Below are 20,354 nucleotides of genomic sequence, written 5' to 3'. Positions count from 1 at the left end.
TAGGTGCCAAGAAGCATGTTCTAGGCAGAGGGGATGCAAAATAAACAGTCATGGTCCCTGCCACCATCGTCTGCTGGGTGGGGATGACAAGGAGAGAATGAATAATGATAACACTCTCAGAGAGGCAGATGTGGCTGCCAGAAAAGTGGGAAGTAAAAGCTTCCAAATTAAGTTGGGGGAGATGATGGAAAAGTTCCTAGAAGAGATACCCTGGCTTAGGCATGGTGGGGACAACAGGATTTAAGAATATGGACTGGAAGGGGACAGGGGAAAGCTGGAGCCAGGAGTAGCCACATGGCAGAGGCAGGCCATCTAAAAGTGCTTGAAACCCTGAGGAAGTTACATGTGATTCCCTGTAGATGGACTGGCAGGTGAAAATAACAAGATGAAGGAAATGAGGCTAGCAAGATTGACAAGGGCCAGATATTAGGGCATGTTTGAAGAAAGTCAACTTTTAATGAAGCATTCATCACCATTATTCTTATTTTGCAGAAGCATCACTCACTGATCTGTCCCACCTAGAAAACACACAGTGCATAGCTGGGGACTCTCTCTGCCATCTCCTCATGGAAGGCACTTCCCGCCTGACCTGTTGGGATGCTCCTTGTGTTTGACGTCCAGGTATTTCAAGGTCGCGATGAAGGACTGAGCCTGGAAGCCTCGGGCTGTCCCAGCCACCACTGGAGTGTGGCAGATAGCACTGTCTGTTCCGATGGTGACAATGTTGCTCCTCAAGGGGGTCCCCACGTGGCCCACCTTGTCCACAGCCTTGGCCACACAACGTACATGGAACCTCCGGCTGAAGTAAATGCTGTCCAGGACCTATCAGGAAGAATAAATCATCTCAGACACGTGGATACTACCTCAACAGCTCTTCATACTTGTGTCTTCTGGATGATAATCTGATAATCTGTGAAGACCATTGTCAGCGGAAAAAACTACACAACCTAAAAGGTGAGAGTTATGTTTTATACAGAAGGCTAAACTGAGGACTTAAGCCCGGGATACAGCATCTTAGATAACTGTGAGAGACTGCTCCAAAGAGGAATGAGAAGAGCCAGGATACATATTAATCAGAGTTTTTGCAACAAAGGCCAGGTAGTTGGAACATCAAAAGATGACTGTTAAAACTGGATATCTCAAGTTAAGGAATTTTGCACTTTTCCATGTATGGGAAGATGAAATAGTTTGCTGCTGCTGCTAAGTCGCTCACTGAAATCATTCCTTTAATAGGCATCTCAGCTACCAGGGGCCAGTATCCTGTGTTTTCTCATCCTGAGTCTCTTTAGGGTGCCCCACTGGCTGCAGTGGCTGACGCTGCAACGTCCTTTGCTGACTGACAAGGCAGGCTGCATTCTTAGCCCACACCATCCATTATCCATCCATCTATCCATCTATGTGTCCATTGATCTACCCACCTATCCATTCACTCACCACCTAAATATTGACTTTCTACCAGGAGCTAGGCACCAGGGACAGAGCACTGAGTACTTAGAGCCTTGGGTGGTAAGCCAGGTAACTAGCAAGTAGACAAATGTAAAGCAAGAAACTAGAGATGACTGATTCCCAGTGACACTTGTTCTCTTTACATATTAGGTTCAGAGGACTACTTAATGATTTTTCAGCCCTTCCAGCAAGACTCATTGCCTCGAAGTCACTTTTGCTGAAGGTAGGGATCAGGATAGAGAGGAAAGACACTTCTTTTCTAAGAGTTCTTAGTTTTCTTTCCTCCCTACTGCCATTCCCTCCCTTAACTCCCCTCTAATTACTAAGGGTTACAATAACATGGCAGACTTGAAGTTGAGAACTTGGCCTCTGACACCTTCTGGCCTTGAAAGACTTTCTACAGATTTTCTCATGCTCCAGACACACAGAATCCATGAGTGCTTAATGCAATCTATGCAGAGGTAACCTAGGTCACCAAAACTCTCTAGGTTACTAGTGCATTGACATAGGGAAGTATATAATAAGAAAAACTCATTAGTAGTTCTGTGCGCAGCAAACCTCCCACAAAGCAATCATACCAACTTATAAATTCCTCCATGGAAACAATTTTCACTGAAGTCCATTAAAAATTGAAGAAGATTTTTCCATTAAAATTTTTTTAATTAGCTGCCAGGACTTTATTTATTTATTTATACATGGACTTCATTCAGAAGGGATTTGAGGCATCTTACAAAAATGCACACAATACAACAGTATTAAATAAATAATTGAAGAAATGAAGGCAGAGCAGAGGAAACCGGGGTAAGAGGATTAGTCGCCAATTCATCACAAGAAGGCAAACTGAAATATAAGGTAAAATCGTAAACTTGGTACCTCTTAAAAATGTATATTTGGCTCAAATCAAACCAACTGCCCCTTCATGGGTTTGTTGAACAGAGAACAAGGTATTTATGAAACAATAAGCTGTTAAGTCTTTCCATTTACATTTCTAATAATAATAAAGATAATTTAAATTTGAACTAGGTTATGTTGCAAAAGAATTAATCTTCTGGCCTTTCTGAATAAGCTGTGCCAAAGACAATGGACACAAGGCTCCCACGTACGTCTAACAGCTTTTTTCCACTATCTACTCAAGAGAGTTCTTTTTTAAACTTTATTTATTTATTTATTTTCACTGTGCTGGGTCTTCATTGCTGAGCACAGGTTTCCCCTTACTGTGGTAAGCAGGGGCTACTCTCCAGCTGTGGTGCTCGGGCTTAGCTGCTCCTCAGCATGTGGAATCTTCCTGGAAAAGGGATCGATTGAATTCATCTCCCTGGCAGGTAGGTGGATTAACCGCTGGACCACTAGAGAAGTCCAAGGCACTTGTTAAAGTGAGAACAAACTGTGGATTTGTAGGGATAAATCTAGAGAAATTAAGTCTGAAAAAAATTTCTGATTTCCAAAATTATAAAATGCACTCATTTCAGTCACAAATGATTGGTTGCTTGCTGGGTGCCGGACGCTCTGTGGAGCCTGAATCTCCATTGCTTTCAGCTCTTTCTCTGAAGAACATCATTAGTGCAATGAGCAGAGTCAGAACACTGGACTGTTTCCTGAGGGTGGGCAAAGCACTGCTGAACGTGGCTCCCTGATGGTGGCAGAGGTGTGCCTCTGGCCTCCTAACTCTCTGAGGACAGCAACGACATTCTGAACCTCTTTTCATGTCTTCCCACCAGGCTTTGAAAAATACTGATCACTTAATAAGTATACTCTCATTTTATTTAATAACTGGTCCCCACTGTGTGCCACCAATGTGGCAGCCACTTTGGATTGGATATACAAATATGGTAGAACCCTTGGTCCTTTTTTTTTAAGAAATTTATACCCTACTCCTTATTGAATGATTTAAGAGATGTGAAAAGAGACTAATTATTTGTACTTACCTAGAATCTTTGACTTACTTCATCATTGGTAAATCACTTTCCTATCTGTCAATGACCTTGTCAAGTGGATTAAGCAAAGGAGGTATTATTTTGTAGATCAGGAAACTGAGACTCAGAAAGGTGAAGTAAACACTTAACATCACATAGTTCAGAACAGGCAGAATCAAGGCTTGTAACAGGTTGTTGGAGTACTAACCTAGTCCTCTTTCTGCCACACCATATTATCTTTTCTCATACGTAAGAACAAAAGGAAAGTGTTGTACCTGCTTAATTGTTTAGTTTATACCAAATGACATGCAGGGACCTCAAGGAATTTGACAGAGCTGGAGTAACAAAGAGAAAGGCCAGGTCTCTCCCTCTGTAACCAGACCTACCATGTGGTTGACACTGGTGAATGGTGTGTTGTCGGTGATGGTCTCGAAGGGAGACCGGGCCCCACTGCCATCAGTAGGGGCGGCCACTTCCCAGCTGAACTGCACAGACGTCTGGTTGATGCCAGCCTCATTGCAGCGCTCCTTCATGACAGCATATTTGGGGAAATGGGGGTCGCAGGGCGTGACACAGACCAGCGGGTAGCCCGGGGAGGGGGATTTCTTGACTCCCTCCTTGGCAACCTCTTCCACATGGTCATAGTCAGCAAGTGTAACGACCTGCCAAGGAGCAACATAGCTTCAGCCCTGGGTAGGTATTGGGACGGTCAGAAAACTAAACCTCTCTTCCCCAGAGACCTACATGATCACTTAACTCCTAGGGATTCTTTAAAATATAGCAGTAGTTTTAACAATGCTTAACCAGGCATTCCTAAAAGATCCTGGAAATCTTCAATAGTAGGGAAGATCCTCCTCCTCCCTAAGTTAAAAGCTTTAATATCTTAACGGTCTCATTCCTAAATCAGATTCCTATGACTCAAGTGAAAAACACTCCACCCCCCACACACTGTAACCAAAACTCTATCATAAATGGCAGATATTAGTTAAAAGTTGCATTAAACTCTTAATGGCAGGCAGTAGTGCATCTGGCAAAATACAAGTAAATAAAGGATATATGTGAAGGACAGGGAAGCCTGGCATGCTGCAGTCCATGGGGTTGCAAAGAGACAGACATGACTTAGCGACTGCACATACATATATATTTGTTCTATGTTCAAAGAGACATATTTTGAAATGGTCTTTCTATTGTATGAGTTAGTCAGGGGAAGTTATAAGACTTATTCGGACTGCTTCATTATCCTGTGTTAAATTTCCCTTGGCAACTTCTGGGAGCTTCCCTGGTGGCTCAGACAGTAAAAAATCCACCTGCAATGCAGGAGACCCGGGTTCGATCTCTAGGTGAGGAAGATCCCCTGGAGAAGGGAATCCAGTATTCTTGTCTAGAGAATCCCACGAACAGAGGAACCTGGCGGGCTACAGTCCAGTTGCAAAGAGTCGGACATGACTGAGGGACTCATGGCAACCTCTGTGAGTTTTCCTCCTAACTGTGAAGTCGGTGCATTCATTCTGTTCATCCCCAAACTGGGAAACACGGTGGTACAGCTCCATAGATACTTACTTCTATGCCCGTGGCGAGTATGTAGGATAATAGATATGGGGGAAGATTCCATTTGTACTCTTCTAGGGCTCACCAAAGAAATGAGAATATCAATGGTATTGTACTTTCTTTGTCAGACGAAGGTCTCAACATAGTTTGGTCTCACTCTTATGTGGAAACAAGGTTTCTCCTCTTTAGCACTACTGACTTTTGAGCCAGGCAACTCTTTGTTGTGAGGAGGGGGACTGTCCTGTGTATTGTGAGTAGAATGTTCAGCAGCATCCCTGATTTCCATCCCCTAGATGCTAGAAGCACCCAGTGTGACAGTCATGATAACCACAGATATCACCAGACATTACTAGATGACCCTGGAGGGATGGGAGTGAGGGATTTGGGGAAGGGGACACGAGCAGTCCTGCTTCTCTCAAGTTCTCATCTAATGCCTAAGACAGAAGCAACCATCCTTTGGGTCATGAGACTTACAATGGGTGGTGCTGGCAGGATGAGACTCCCAGCTGCCTCCTGGTCTAGAATCGTCACTGTGGCCGTGGTCACGTCGCCAAGAACTGCTTCCACTGGGTCATCCGGGCCAAGGACTAGGGAGAATGACTCATGCCACTCCCGGTCCTCATTGGACAGGATCTCGACTTTAAAGAAGATGTGATCCACACCTTTGCCAAGGACAGAACAAAGGGAGCAAAGGTCCTCATCAGTGACCCACTTAAGACAGTGCAGGTTGGCACTGCTGAGGCTTCATGTTTCAGAGGCTCAATGCAGTGGCTGCTAATCACTTTAGCCCCATCTCCAGTGAGGGATCAGTTTTATAGGTAAAATTCCACCTGTGGTGGAGGCTCAGTCCTACAGATTTACTATTCAACACCACATGAGAATTAATGGCCCCTGCCTGATACTAGCTGGTGGTAATAAAAATCTATGATCTAAAAAACACTCCACCCTGGTTATGCATTTTTTTGGCCTAATTTTTCATTCCCCTTTACACTTAGGAACAAGCCCCTGTGTGGCAGTGAGTGCTTACACACTAGACACCCTTCAAAGCTGTCTCCTGGGAAGCGACAGCTCAAAGGTTACCTACAGGGCCGTCTCTGCCAAGACGAGAATGTGACAGTTTGCCAGCATGGAATGGGGAGGGTTAGAGCTCAGAAACCCCCATGTTTTCTCTAAAGTGATTCTATGAGGGTGCAGCTATCCCTGGCAGTGGTCAAGATGACCTTCTTCCTCCTATAGACACCTCGGCTAGGTTACTTCTAGGACCTGCCTTTCCCCCAGATCCTCATGCAGAAGAGAAAGAAGCTAAGACACTTGGAAGAGAGATCCTTGTGAGGATGTGGAGGAAGGGCACCTACCTTCCTTGTAAACACTAGCCAGACGCACAAGGGATGGAGCCAAAAGCCCTTTGAAGCTCCGTGGGGTGATGGAGACATACAGAGACACCCCTCCATCTCCAAGGGAGGCATTTCCTCCCTCCTCTTGCCATGTCATCTCTGAAGAGGGCTTCTACCACTTTTGCCCACTTCTGGCTACATCACAAACAGTGCCAGGCCATACACCAGCCTTTTCACCTTATATTGCTCCAGAAAGTTTTGGGGAAAAGTCTAGAGTAAAAGTCAGCTCCTTTTTTGTCTCATTCCTTCCATTAAGGAAATACCTCAAACAATTAAACAGCTGGTTGTGAGAATCTCATCTTTCTCTCTTCCATGACTCATCTTCACAGCATTGCCTAGTAGATGTCAAGCCATTTGAACATGGAGATTGTACCTTCTGGGTTGAGTAAGCCCTGAGGGACCAGCACAATGGTCCATACCTATGTTTGCTGAATGATGGCATCACATATATTTTTAAAAACTCAGGTGTTCCCATTGCTCAACCAAATCATAGGCTAACAACAACAAAAAAAAAATCCTTTTAAATGATCCAAAATGCCTAGGATGCTCTGAAGTAAGGCATTTCTTTCTTTTTTTTCTTATCCTATGCCATTTTTACTAATTAAAAAATGTTAAGATTCCTACAACCTCAAATGTGTGCTAAGTACTTCATGCTACTGGAAATATATATATTTTTAATTTTCTGCTTATTTTTTCCTTCAAACATGAGATATTAGCCTCTCTTAGGTAATACCTATGGGGCTTCCCTGGTGACTCAGACAGTAAGAATCTGCCTGTAATGCGGGAAACCTAGGTTTGATACCTGGATCAGGAAGATCCTCTGGAGAAGGAAATGGCTACCCACTGCAGTATTCTTGTCTTGGAAATTCTATGGACAGAGGAGTCTGGTGGGATATAGTCTATGGGGTCGCAAAGAGTCAGACACAACTAATCGATTAACACTTTAAGGAAGACCTACTAATTGGGATTGGCATTCAATTACCAGGACTGAACTTCAAGACTCGGCTCTTTGGGTAATAATCCACACCAGACTGGGCTGACCCATCCCGTGTGCTACAGCGAATCTTGGATGTTCTGTTCTGATCCCCTCTGCGGATCACCTTGACGTTCAGAATGGCAGTGGCATCTGGCCCTGAGGGTTCCCGGACTTGGTATGCAGCTTCTTCAAACTCAATGGTAGGAGCTAAGGAAACAAGGTTAGGAAAACAAGAGCAAGTTGGAAAAGTGAAAAAGAATTCCAACTCCCATGAAAACACTTTATAATGACAAGCGGGAATTTTTCACACTAGTTAACAATACAAAGGCAAACTAGCTTGCAGTCATAAAAATCAATTTGTATTTACCCCTTAGCAATACTTTGGAAAAAGGAATTCATCTGTGATTCTACAGGAGCTGTTTCTCACATATTTCTTATTAAAAAGAGTGCAGTAGAGGAAACATTTTCAAGCACTTTGAAATGCATGCTATCCAAGTTTCCATCTAGGCCTTATAGCTTACAGCATGTTTTTAAATCTGCACAATTTATCAAGGGACCGAGACAGAGTAAGCCCTTGATAAATATCTATTGACTGACTGTATGAACCAACTCTTTTTCATTTATGAGATATGAATTTCATTTATATACTGCTTACATTTACCAAATCTATCTCCCATCTCCATCTCCTGGATCCTCCCTCCCACTGCTTTCACTTTCCCCCACCCTTAGCTTTATCTATAAATATCACAGGTTAGTTAAGAATGAGTAGTTTTACCAATTTATGGTTGCCAGGTGGAAAGGATGGGGAGAAGCGGTAGTTAGGGAGTTTGGGATTGACATGTACACACTGCTATATTTAAAATGGGTAAGCAATAAGCTAACCTAAAGTATAGCACAGAGGACTCTGCTCAATGTTATATGGCAGCCTGGATGGGAGCAGGGTTTGGAGGATAATGGATAAAATGTATATGCATGGCTGAGTCCCTTCACTGTTCCCTGGAAGTGACATTGTTAATTGGCTATACCTCAATACAAAATAAAAAGTTAAAAAAAAAAAGTGAGTAGTTTTAGTGACTGCTACAACAATAATTCAGAAAGATAGGATTTCCGAACACAATCTGATTTGAAGTACTACCCTCATTGCTGTGAAATGAATAATTGTTTTTTTTTTAGAGTTCGAACCATGGCTTCCTTTGTATTATATTCTCAAGGGGAAGGGCAATGAGGTAGTGGTGGAAACAGTGAGATAAGAAGAGAGAAAAATTGGGAGCAATTACAAACCTTATACCCTCTAAAAACATATCATAGACTTTTCCAGAAATGTCTGGTGTCTCTATGTTCACTTCCCTCTTCTCTCTCAGAAAATCCATTCTTCCTAATTGTCAAAGATACATCTCATTTGAGACTTCATAGTTTTACTGTGTACGCTCTCTGAGATTGAGGTGTGTCACTATAACAGTGTGAGCCGGTGACTTCTCTGAGCCTAAGTACTGGGCTAAGTACAATCTAAGTACTGTGTGAACAGGAGGGGTTCACCTCAGATCTGAACCTGTCTCCTTTGGTAAAGGGCTAATTCAACTTCAAGGCTGGCTTTTAATTTTTTTTCCCCTCAATTCAAGTTAGTCTCTATTTTATATTAAAAACCCTGAATCTCACTGACTCTTGCGTAGATTCAAGAATCTGATAAAATAAGGTTTTACATGCAGTTTTATTGCTTACAGCTGTGAAACTAAGACCATAAATAAGATAACTTTGCTGGGGTTCAATTTCTTTACCTATAATATAGGATAAAATAACACCTACCTCAAAAGGTTACTGTCAGGATTAAATGAAGTTTTTTAAAAAAATAATATCCTTATAACAGTTCTTGGTATATAATCAGTATTCAATAAAACAGCTATTACTAATTGTAGTACTATTGTCCATTCATTAAAATATCTATTTTAATAAAACAGCTATGTCCCTATTTAAAACAGATTTTGTTTTCTTTGGTGCTTGGGTCATTCGTTGCTAGCACTTGACTAAAGAATTTAAGTATTTTTAGGTTAGTAGGCCAAATCAATTAGAGAGAATAAAACTGAGAAATTAGACTTTTCCAGGAAGGTGGCAGTGTTTTAAATCAGTTCATTGGATTCAACTGACTCTGATTGTATTTCCAGCCCTGCTCCTGAATTGCTGGGACTTAAAACAGTCTTTATTCTGTGTCTGTCTGAGTGTTTCTGTCCTAGCTCTTAACCACACTCATGCCTTATGTCTTGGTGATGTGCTAGGGAACAATGTGATTAAAAATACTAGAGCTCTGGGACTTCCCCGGTGGTCCAGTGGTTAAGGCTCCCTGCTTCCAGTACAGGGGCCGTGGTTTCGATTCCTGGTCAGGGAACTAATAGTCTACATGTCACACAGCAGGAACAAAAAAGCCCAAATAAACATCCAGATAAAACTGTATGTTTAAAAATTTGCAATTTAAATAAAAAAAAATTACAGTCAAAAAAAATCGGAGCACTGTGGAAGGGATCCCTTGCTGCCAACATTTTTTTTTAATTGGAGTATAATTGTTTTCTATAAATATTCCAAGACTGTTTTTCTTTTATTAGTACTCCAACTGTTACCATTAGACATTTTTACAGTGCTTTCATTTTTCAAAACGCCTATAATGACATTAAAACATCACTATGAAACATCAGTTCAAGTCCCATCAACCTAAGAGAAACTAAAGGCAATTTCTTCTGTTACCATCTTCATCATTAGATATGGTGATGGTGGCCACGTGATTCTTTCCAACTCTGGCTCCACTCCAGTGGTTCCCAAGAGGACGGCCGAGGTAGACCCTGAACTGTTCCTCAGGCTCAAACATGGAGTCATCGTGGATATAGACAGTACAGTTCTTCATCTAGAGCCAAGGGCACAAGAGAGATTAAAATTTGCAGCGAGGGATCAATTATTTGCTCACCTTTCCCTGGAAAGTAATTTTTCTTCTTTGCAGCATCAAAGAGCCAACACAAATTCAAAAGATTTCCAACCATTCCATTTATAAAATAGAATATTTAAGTCTTAACAGTCATGCCTGGATGGACCTACCTATATGTGGAGCTTTGTATTCAACATTCCAACCCATTTTGAATTACTGGTCGTAAGTTATGAAAAGCTAGAGCAATAAAGTGAATCACTAAAAAGCATTTGGAGAACATTTGTGTGCTTCCCCACATTTTGCCTGGACTCATCTATACCCTTGTACATGTTATGATAGGTAGATTTCTGATGGTGAGGGTTTAACATATGGATTAGAATTCCTGGAGAGGTGAATAATGTTCTTTTTCCTTTGTGAAAATTGAGGAGTCTTATAAGAAGTCAGAAAAGCTTCCTGTTAGGCTAAAGACACCTTTAAAAGCTGCAGAACTCTATAAAGAGCTGCCAAATGGTGTCTCACTTGAAAACTGCTGAGAACTGAATGTCTGAGAACACAATCTAAATCCCTGTTGGATGGAAAGAAATCAAATGCTTCCCAAACTGAATATTCTCTACTGAGGACGGTCTTCTTGGGGAAATGTAAAATAAGGTCACAACAACAGAGCAGCCTTGATAGCATAGTCATATGATATGAAGTGTGATTATTTTTAGTTGGCTGATCTTAAACTCACTATACTACCATACTGCATAGGATATGTGGATATGGAGCTTTCACTGTCACACCTCCTAAGTCATACTAGATGGAGGGAGGCGATCTCTGTGAACATTTACTTGTGGTTTGCTAACCTGGTTTTAAGTTCCTGAAGAATGTTTTTATTATCCCTATCACATTTTTCTTACAGTAAGAATTTCTTTATGGAAAGCATGAATTTAGTAATGACTCTTCAGTATATCTTAAAAATAAAAGACATTCTCCCTGTGTTATACAGCAACATTCCATTAGCTATATATTTTACATATGGTAATAAATATGTTTCAATGCTACTCTCTCAGTTCATCCCACCCTTTCCTCCTGGAGGGTGCAGGATGGGGTGATATAATGTATACTTATGATTGATTCACATTGTTCTATGGCAGAAACCACTGTAAAAAAATTATTCTGCAATTAAAAATAAACTTTAAAAAAGGACATTCTAGTAAATGACAAGTTCCAAAGACATTGCTCAGAACGACGAAGGAGATGAAGATTCCAAAACGTGCTTATGAATAGGCTGCCATGTGGGTAACATCTAGACTACTAAGCTGTATTTTCTTTATGATTTTATTAAATTACAAACTGCCTCTTGGATAGGCAGAGAATCCTCTCTTGAATTTAAAACAAATACAGACATGCAGACTGAAAGCTGAAGATTGTATTTACAGTACTTATGTGTGTGTGTGTGTTTTAATATGTGTTTCAACCTGCCACCAGTAAAATTCCCATAAAATACAAAACTAAGACAGGGGTTTTATGAGTCATGTATGCGTAAAAGACTTGAGAGGCTCAGAGAAGGAAACTATTATTTTCTTTTGGTGGTAAAGAATGGAGGAAGAATCTGGGGTGACCTGGGATGGGTAAAGTCTTCTTATGCTAAACTTCAAAAGAACTAATCATAAGGCAAAACTTTCACATGCTTGCAGTCCATGGGGTCACAAAGAGTCGGACACAACTGAGCAACTGAACTGAAGTTAACTGAACTGAACTTCATATGCTTGATTATATCAAAATGAAGATTTCTGTTCAACTAAGAACACCAAGGTCAAAGGTAGTAGAGGAGAGACAAAAAAGGAAACTATGCTTATAGAAGCTAAAATGTCTAAAGTTGGCAAATATTAATATTACTATTTAGAAATATTAATATTAAGAATATTTAGAGTATACAAGAAACTACTGCAAATCAGTAAGGAAAAGATAGCAATAAAATAAAATAAGTTACAAAAGTTAAAAATAATAGATTCTTATAAGAGGAAACTCAGTGAACTAACAAACATGTGCTTTGCTTAGTTGCTCAGTTGTATGACTCTCTGCAACCTGTAGCCTGCCAGGCTCCTCTGTCCATGGGAATTCTCCAGGCAAGAATACTGGAGTGGGTTGCCATGCCCTCCTCCAAGAGATCTTCCCAACCCAGGGATCAAATCCAGGTCTCCCACATTGCAGGTGGATTCTTTGCCATTTGAACAAAGCATAGTAATAATTGGAGAAAGGCAAATTGAAATGAGATATAATATTACACATATCAGATTAGTAAAAATCAGTAACTGGAAAAGTATAGAAGAGGATGTAGGGTTTTAACAACCTTCACGTCCTGTTAGTGACATTTTGGAAAGTATTCTAATACTATTTTTTTTTTTTTCAAATTAAGCACATTCATGCCCTGTGGTCCAGCAATTTTGCTGCTGAGTAAGTGGACAGGTAGGAGGATTTGCCTAGTGGTACTGTTAGTAACGGCAGTGTTAGGAGGTGACTGGGAACTGTAGGAGGATCTTCACTGTCTATTGCTGAGAGTGAATGGGTCAAAGGTGGTAAGTGCACCTCATGAAATACTAGGCAACGGTTTGAAGCAACAGATTAGATATACACATAAATGACATGCACAGATACCAAAACATATTGCTGAGAAAACACAAAAAACATGTGAAAAATATAACACAGTAGCAGTTTTATAAATTAAAAATTATATATATGAAGAGCGAGGCATTTTCAAAGAACAAATACAAATAAGAGACACACATTAACAGACAATGGCTTGATGACCTCAGATGGGGAAGGACTGTGACTGCAGAATAGGGGTAAAATGAAATGAATCAATCAACAAAATAAGAAAAGGCCTTGAACTGAACAGTGGGAACTGCATACTTTGAACCAAGGGCTGCAGCCTTGCAATCAGGGCCACAGCTGACTTAGTCATCTGAAACTGAGATCCAAAAACTGGGGAAATACAACTCCCATTCAACATGTGCTTTGGAAATACACTGAGGCTGCAGGCTTGATTCTGACGTGTGTGTGCTCAGTCATGTCTGACTCTGTCACCCTATGGACTACAGCCTGCCGTGTTCCACTGTCCATGGGACTTTCCCAGCAAGTATACTGGAGTAGGTTGCCATTTCCTCCTCCAGGGGATCTTTCCTGGAGGGATCAAACCTGCATCTCCCGAGTTTCCTGCATTGCAAGTGGATTCTTTACTCTGAGCCACTAGGGAAGCCCTATTTGATTCTGATGCAGCCATATTTAGTGACTGGAATTTCTCAGGAATTCCCCCATCTGTATGCATCATTTTGCATTATATTACCAAGAAAATACTCCCCGGACCTGAATCTGCTCAACTCTACCTGTGAAATCCTGTACTGAGGGCCCTATACCAGAATGTGCATTGCCCTGCAACTGGGACTCAAGTATTAGAAAACCGTCTCCTCTAGGCAAGATTTGTGGAGTGCATTCCTCTTCAATATGTTTCAGATTAAGAGAAGTCCCTAGTCATCTGATTCCGCTAAATTCCAAAAAGATTCTACACCATCTAAACTTCCTAGCTCAACCAATGACATGGTAGCTGGTGCTAAGTGGACAACAGAGAAGACAGCTACATAGAAGAGATGATATCATTGAAAGTATTGGGTTGGCCAAAAGTTTGTTCAGGTTTTCCCATAAGATGTAATGGAAAACTCTGAACAAACTTTTTGGCTAACCCAATATAAACAATTAATTAGAAACATCTTAGGATGTTCCGAGTTTGTCTGAATTACTTCACTATGGACAAATAAAGGCATCAAGGAAGGAGAGAAGCCCACCTTTCAGCCACCACGAATCCACTTACTTTCTCCCCTTTGAGAAACGTGATCCGTGAAGAGTCGGCATTTCTCCTCTCCTCAAAGTCCTCCATGACCTGAGCTGAAAGGCCCTGAGTATAGCACCTCACCGATGACTCGTAGCTCAGGTCTCCACTCCGACTGATGGGTACGTGCAGGACGCCCTCCTTCTCCTTCACCAGGAGCAAATCCTTGGCAAACTGCATGCTGGGCACTGGGTGAGCGAAGGAAAGATGGAGGCATTGTTAGCGAGACACCAAGGGAGGTAGCGATAGCCCTCGTGGGCCCTCGGCAACCTGGCAGGAAGGTGCCACTAAGGACCACCAGAGGCTGATAAATCACAGGCAGTCAGCAGATTTCAAGGCCTGCCTACCGCTCTCAGGACCAAGAAACTGCTCCCACCATGAGTGTGAATGAAAGTGAAGTGACAGTGTTGGTCGCTCAGTCGTGTCCCACTCTGTGACCCCATGGACTGTAGCCCACCAGGCTCCTCTGTCCATGGGATTTTCTAGACAAGAATACTGGGATAGATAGACAGTCCCTTCTCCAGGGGATCTTCCCAACCCAGGGATCGAACCCCAGTCTACTGCACTGCAGGCAGATTCTTTCCTTTCTGAGCCACCATGGAAGCCTGCTCCACTGTGAGTGTAGTTCCAACAAAATAGAACAAATCAAGTGTGCTCAGCTTCGGGGAACAGTCACCATCTCAAATACAGATAGGTGATGCAAATAAAGATATGCGCCAGGTGGAAGAAAAATTTTGAGACCTGAGAACCCAAAAGTGTTCATGTTCCTTCTAAGGCTACAAAGAGGAAAACAGCAGCGTAAAACTGATGATCAATGACCACTCACATGTGTGGCCGGGCCAGAAAGACAATAGAGAACAGGGACAATTGGTAAAGAGGAAAGAACAGGTCATGTTTTAATAGGGCTGCCCCTTAGCTTCACTCTTTTGTTGGCAGATGTCCCTATTTTCAAACAAAGCCAGAGATCTGCATTTTTAGGTCATAGCTCCTAAATTTCAAAATAGCAAACAATTAAAATAGCAAAAATAAATTCCATTCAGGCCAAAACTATTGCAGCCAAACAAAACACACCCACAAGCTCTATTTGGCCAGTGGCTGGCGCAGTGGTAAAGAATCCACCTGCCAATGCAGGAGCCAAGGGTTCCATCCCTGGGTCAGGACAATCCCCTGGAGAGGGAGATGGCAACCCATGCCAGTATTCCTGCCTGGGAAATCCCATGGATAGAGGAGCCTGGTAGCTACAGTCCATGTCCCACAGTCGGACACGCCCAACAGTCGGACATGTCCCACAGACAGTCAGACATGTCCGACAGTCGGACATGACTAAGCAAGCTGGCAGTCTCTCTCGGCAGGAAAAGTCACTTAGATTCTGAACCTTGCTTTTTCCTTTTTTTAAATATGTAAATTGGACATGTTAATATCTGATTTTTAAAATTATTGGGAGGATTGAATTGAATGAGATCAGTGCTCAATACAGTAAACAGAAGGCACTCAAATGTTGGTTGTTGCTGTTCAGTCACTAAGGCGTGTCCAACTCTTTGTGACCCCCATGGACTACAGCATACTAGGCTTCCTTGTCCTTCACTGCCTCCCTGAGTTTGCTCAAACTCATGTTCATTGAGTTGGTGATGCCATCCAACCATGAAGTGAAAGGTCTGACGGCATCCTCTGTCGTCCCATTCTCCTCCTGCCCTCAATCTTTCCCAGTATCAGAATCTCTTCTGATGAGTTGGCTCTTTGCATCAAGTGACCAAAGTACTGGCGCATCAGTCAACATCAATGAATATTTAGGGTTGATTTCCCTTAGGATTGACTGGTTTAATCTCCTTGCTGTCCAAGGGATTTTCAAGTCTTCTCCAGCATCAAAATTTGAAGCAAATATTGGCAGGAATTACTATATCATGGTGTGTATTGCTTCCCATCTCCAGGCTTCTGAATACGCTGGATCAGTTTTTCCTCCTTGCTTTCTACAAGGCCTTAGGTAACATTCTGCATTAAAGCATGTCTCCTTCTGAGACCAACATTTTGCTGAGTGACAGTTATTATTTTCTTTATGAAAAATACAAAGAGGTAGTCATCTGTCCAGTCATATGTCAAATTGTCTTTGGAGCTGCAGAAAGATGACCTTAAAGCTAAAACATGTATTTCCTGGCTGCCTCCTGGACATGCCTTGCCCAAACTGAAAGGAACAAACAGAACGGGTGAGCACAAAGCTGTGTGCAAGACAACATGTAGAAAGCTCTCTGCTTCCAACCTGTCCACTGCTCAGAACTGTCGGCATTGGCAAAAATAAAACAAATTCTATTATCTGAACTAAGCCTAATCATTACCATTTATCACTAAAGAAAAACCCAGAAGATATCTCTAAAGAGATGAGTGACTTTGGTATGAGGTCCTGCACATTACCTATCTGGGACTCTTTCCATCCAGAACAACTGTCTGTGCTTCTAAGAAAGGGGTGGGAATGACATGACCTTGCACATGAAGACAAGAAGGGAGCTTGTTGCCAGGCAAAAAGCAACACAAGCAAGAAAACTTTTCTGCTCATGGCAGATTTTATCTAGTGCTTTAGATTGATTTTTTTGCTGGCCTGACAGGCATCAAGGTGGAGGTGAATTAAAAACTAAAGTGGTGATGTTTGGGCCCTGTCATGTATTAATCAACTGCAGATTTCTCTTGAGATGTAAGACTTCTTTCCCTTTTCCCTCTATTTAACACATACTCCCATGCCTATCGCTTCCCTGGTGGCTCAGAGGGTGAAGCATCTGCCTACAATGCAGTAAACCCAGGTTCAATCCCCCCCCTTCAGGGGGTCTGGAAGATCCCCTGAAGAAGGAAATGGCAACCCACTCCAGTACTCTTGCCTGGAAAATCCCATGGATGGAGGAGCCTGGTGGGCTACAGTTCACGGGGTCGCAAAGAGTCGGACATGACTGACTTCACTTTCACTTCACCTTTCTTTCACATGCCTATCTGCTTAAAAAAAAAAAGAGGAAAAGAAAAGAAAGAAGTGGGTGAACACTTCTCGTGACTGTCTTCTGGGAAGAGGCTCTGCTTTTAAAGAGCCCTCAGTTCAGTGGGAGACTGAGCAGAGACAAAGGAAAGGCAATCTGGATTTGGGGACAAATTTATGCGTGGAGCTTAAGATGTACAAAGGGCCTGACCCGGGTCAGGCATTGTGTTAGGGCTTCCATACACATCATTTCTTATCCTCTTGACAAACTCTACAAGGCAGTGATCCCCAACCATTTTGACACCAGGGAATGGCTTCACGGAAAACAACTTTTCCACAGACAGGAGCTGGGTGCAGGAGGTAGGTTTGGGATGATTCTTATAAGAAGCACACAACCTAGATCCCGCGCATGCACAGTTCACAGTAGGGTTCATGCTCCTATGACAATCTAATGCCACTGTTGATCTGACAGGAGGTGGAGCTCAGGTGGTAATGAGACCAAAGCGAGAAGTGAAAGAAAATGAAGTCGCTCAGTCGTGTCCAACTCTTTGTGACCCCATGGACTGTAGCCTACCAGGCTCCTCCATCTATGGGATTTTCCAGGCAAGAGTACTGGAGTGGACTGCCATTTCCTTCTCCCAGAGATCTTCCTGACCTGGGGTTTGAACCCGGGTCTCCTGCATTGCAGGCAGACACTTTACGGTCTGAGCCACCAGGGAAGCCCAAAGGGGAGTGGCCGCAAATGCAGATGAAGCTTAGTTCCCCAGCCTGCCGCACACCTCCTGCTGTGTGCCCCGGGTCCTAACAGGCCATGGATAAAATACAGGTCCATGGCCTGGTGCTGGGGACCTCACTACAGTCCTCAGAGGAAGTAAGGGTGCTGGCCCTGAGGGTCAGTTCTGTCTGACTGCAGAACCATTTCTATTTCAGGATAGGATGTGTGAATGGGAGAAGGAAGGTTCACAGAAGGCTCCTGGAAGGCTCCCGGGTTCACAGTGGGTATCACGCACTATTGCCAACACCTCTCTGAGAACATCAGTTTGCAGTTATCCTCACATTTGTGTAAGTCTGGTGTCCTGAAATAGATTGCAGGATTCTACTCTCTACTCCTCTGTAATCCCTAGTGTTAAGCACCAGTCTTAGGCATGGAAAATATCATCTGCTAATCTTCTTAGTAACTGACAAAGTAAGAGCAAACACAACCCGCCTGGAATGCAGTGGACTCTGTACAGGTGATGGTTAAGTCCGTGATTGAGGAAAACTCCTACCTCTCGTTCTTTGAGTTAATGGTGAGATACAACTGCACATACAAGACTGCCCTGCAGTAGCAGCTACAAGGCCTTTCTTGCCTTGCTCAGCATCTTCAGGGCAACACCAAGTCTAATTCTAGGTATCAGAGCAGAAGAGAAAGGTGAAAACAGAAAATATTCTGAGATGAGCCACTTAGATGATTTAACAGCCATTTCTAAAAGGAGCTAAGATCACTTTGGGAGGCTGAAAGCTGACTTTGCAAGGATTTTTTTTTTTTTTTTTTGACCATGGAGGTAGTATGCAGGATCCCCTACCAGGGGCTCTTACTTCTCTTACCAGGAATCAAACTTATACCCTCTGCTGTGGAAGCATAGGGTCAAACCACTCAGGGAAGTAGGATGCTGGAACTGTTCAACATCTTGGATTGTGGTGGTGGGTGAACTTTGATTTATGTATGTTAGACCTCAATAAACCTAAGTCTAAAATAAGATACTATTTTGGATATATGAAAACATATAACAAAAAACTGCTTCAAATAGTTGTCTTCAGGGAGGGGAGACAGAGGCTTGGGAGATGGGTAGAAGGAAGACAATTTTCATAGTATGATTTTTGCTGTTTACTTTTTCTTAGTTATGTATGCTCAGTTGGTCAGTCATGTTCTACTCTTTGTGACCCCAAGGACTGTAAACAGCCAGGCTCTTCTGTCCACTGGGATTCCTCCATGGGATTCTCCAGGCAAGAGTGCTGGAGTGGGTTGCCATTTCCTTCTCCAGGAGATCTTCCTGACCCAGGCATCAAACCTAAGTCTCCTGCATTGGCAGATGGATTCTTTACCACTGAGCCACCTAGGGAGCCTTTTTAAAAACTATATAAGTGAATAAATTATTTAAGAACAAAGACATTGATGATAACCCTGCTGAGCTGGCTGTTCCTTCTTTGATGACTCTGAAGAACGTCACTGTGGGTTCTATGTCAATCTGTAAGGAGGCTGAGGAGGGTCCCCCTGCTTGAAGTGAAAGGTTTGACTTGATCTTCTCTACCTAACTCTAGAATCTGGCAATTTTAGAGTTCACCAATTCTTCCCCAGAAACAACGGTGCTTTCCTGTTCATTCGCTTGTTGCGTAGGCCAGCTCTTCACTGGGCACGCATATTTTTGTTCAGGTGCTCTTGTGTGTGCTCATTCGCTTCAGTTGTGTCCCTCTGTGACCCTCTGAAGCGTAGCCCACCAGGCTCCTCTGTCCATGGGAATCCGCAGGCAAGAATACTGGAGTGGGTTGCCGTGCCCTCCTCCAGGGGATCTTCCCGACCCGGGGACTGGGCCTGTGTCTCTTAAATCTCCTGCATTGGCAGGCGGGTTCTTTACCATTAGCGTCACTTTGTCCAGGCACCTGTGTCTATTTGTTCCTGCACATCACCCACAGGACGGTCAGTATTAGTTTCCTCTGACAAAAATCACACCACTCCTCTGCTCAGAAGCATCCGCTGCTCCCCTGTACCTATAAATTCCTGATGCTGGAACATAAGACATCTTAGAACTTGTCTCCAACATGTCTTTCCATTTCATTTCCTCCCATTCACCTCCTGCCAGGCTCGAAGCAAAAGCAAGCATCTCACTGTTCTCCAAATATGCATCTTTCAAAATTGTATACCTTACATATACTATAGTTCTCCATTTGGAAACGCTTTATTATCCATTAGATAAACTCCTACCACACCTAAAGACTCTGGTTAAATATCACTTCCTTTGTGAAATCTATGGTTCTTCCACACTTAGTTACGATTCAGGCTCCTCTCCCATACACTACCAGATTTATCACATTATTCGGTCATTTATCATAATATATTCTACTTTTTCTGTCTGAGGGTCTGATCCCCCAACTAGAGCTTGAGCTTCTGAGGACACAGCCCAACCAGGCATGCCTCATTTTATTGTACTTCACTTGACTGCCCTTTGTAGAAACTATATTTTTGACAAATCAAAAATTTGTGGCAATCGTGTTGAACAAGTCTATGATGCCATTTTCCCAACAGCATTTTCTCACTTTGTGTCTCTATGTTCCATGTTGGTAACTCTCCCAATACTTCAAACTTTTCGT

The 20,354-nt window shown here is 42.6% G+C and overlaps 1 protein-coding gene across 1 annotated transcript in view; it reads right to left on the bottom strand.

The window, feature by feature from the left end:
• Positions 1–20,354, bottom strand: part of FRAS1 (Fraser extracellular matrix complex subunit 1) — a 507,275-nt gene that overhangs the window by 34,734 nt on the left and 452,187 nt on the right. Inside the window, exons 59-64 of the mRNA XM_040237169.1 lie at positions 14,036–14,241; positions 10,011–10,167; positions 7,284–7,484; positions 5,382–5,569; positions 3,746–4,021; positions 590–822 (exon numbers count right to left, since the gene is read on the bottom strand). Of these exons, the coding sequence (XP_040093103.1) occupies positions 590–822; positions 3,746–4,021; positions 5,382–5,569; positions 7,284–7,484; positions 10,011–10,167; positions 14,036–14,241 (1,261 nt within the window). The remainder of the gene's footprint in view (positions 1–589; positions 823–3,745; positions 4,022–5,381; positions 5,570–7,283; positions 7,485–10,010; positions 10,168–14,035; positions 14,242–20,354) is intronic.

Source organism: Oryx dammah, unplaced genomic scaffold (genome assembly GCF_014754425.2).
Source record: "Oryx dammah isolate SB20612 unplaced genomic scaffold, SCBI_Odam_1.1 HiC_scaffold_3, whole genome shotgun sequence".
NCBI lineage: Eukaryota > Metazoa > Chordata > Mammalia > Artiodactyla > Bovidae > Oryx > Oryx dammah.
Note: the sequence above shows the minus strand (reverse complement) of the source record. Positions and strands in the feature narration are given on the sequence as shown.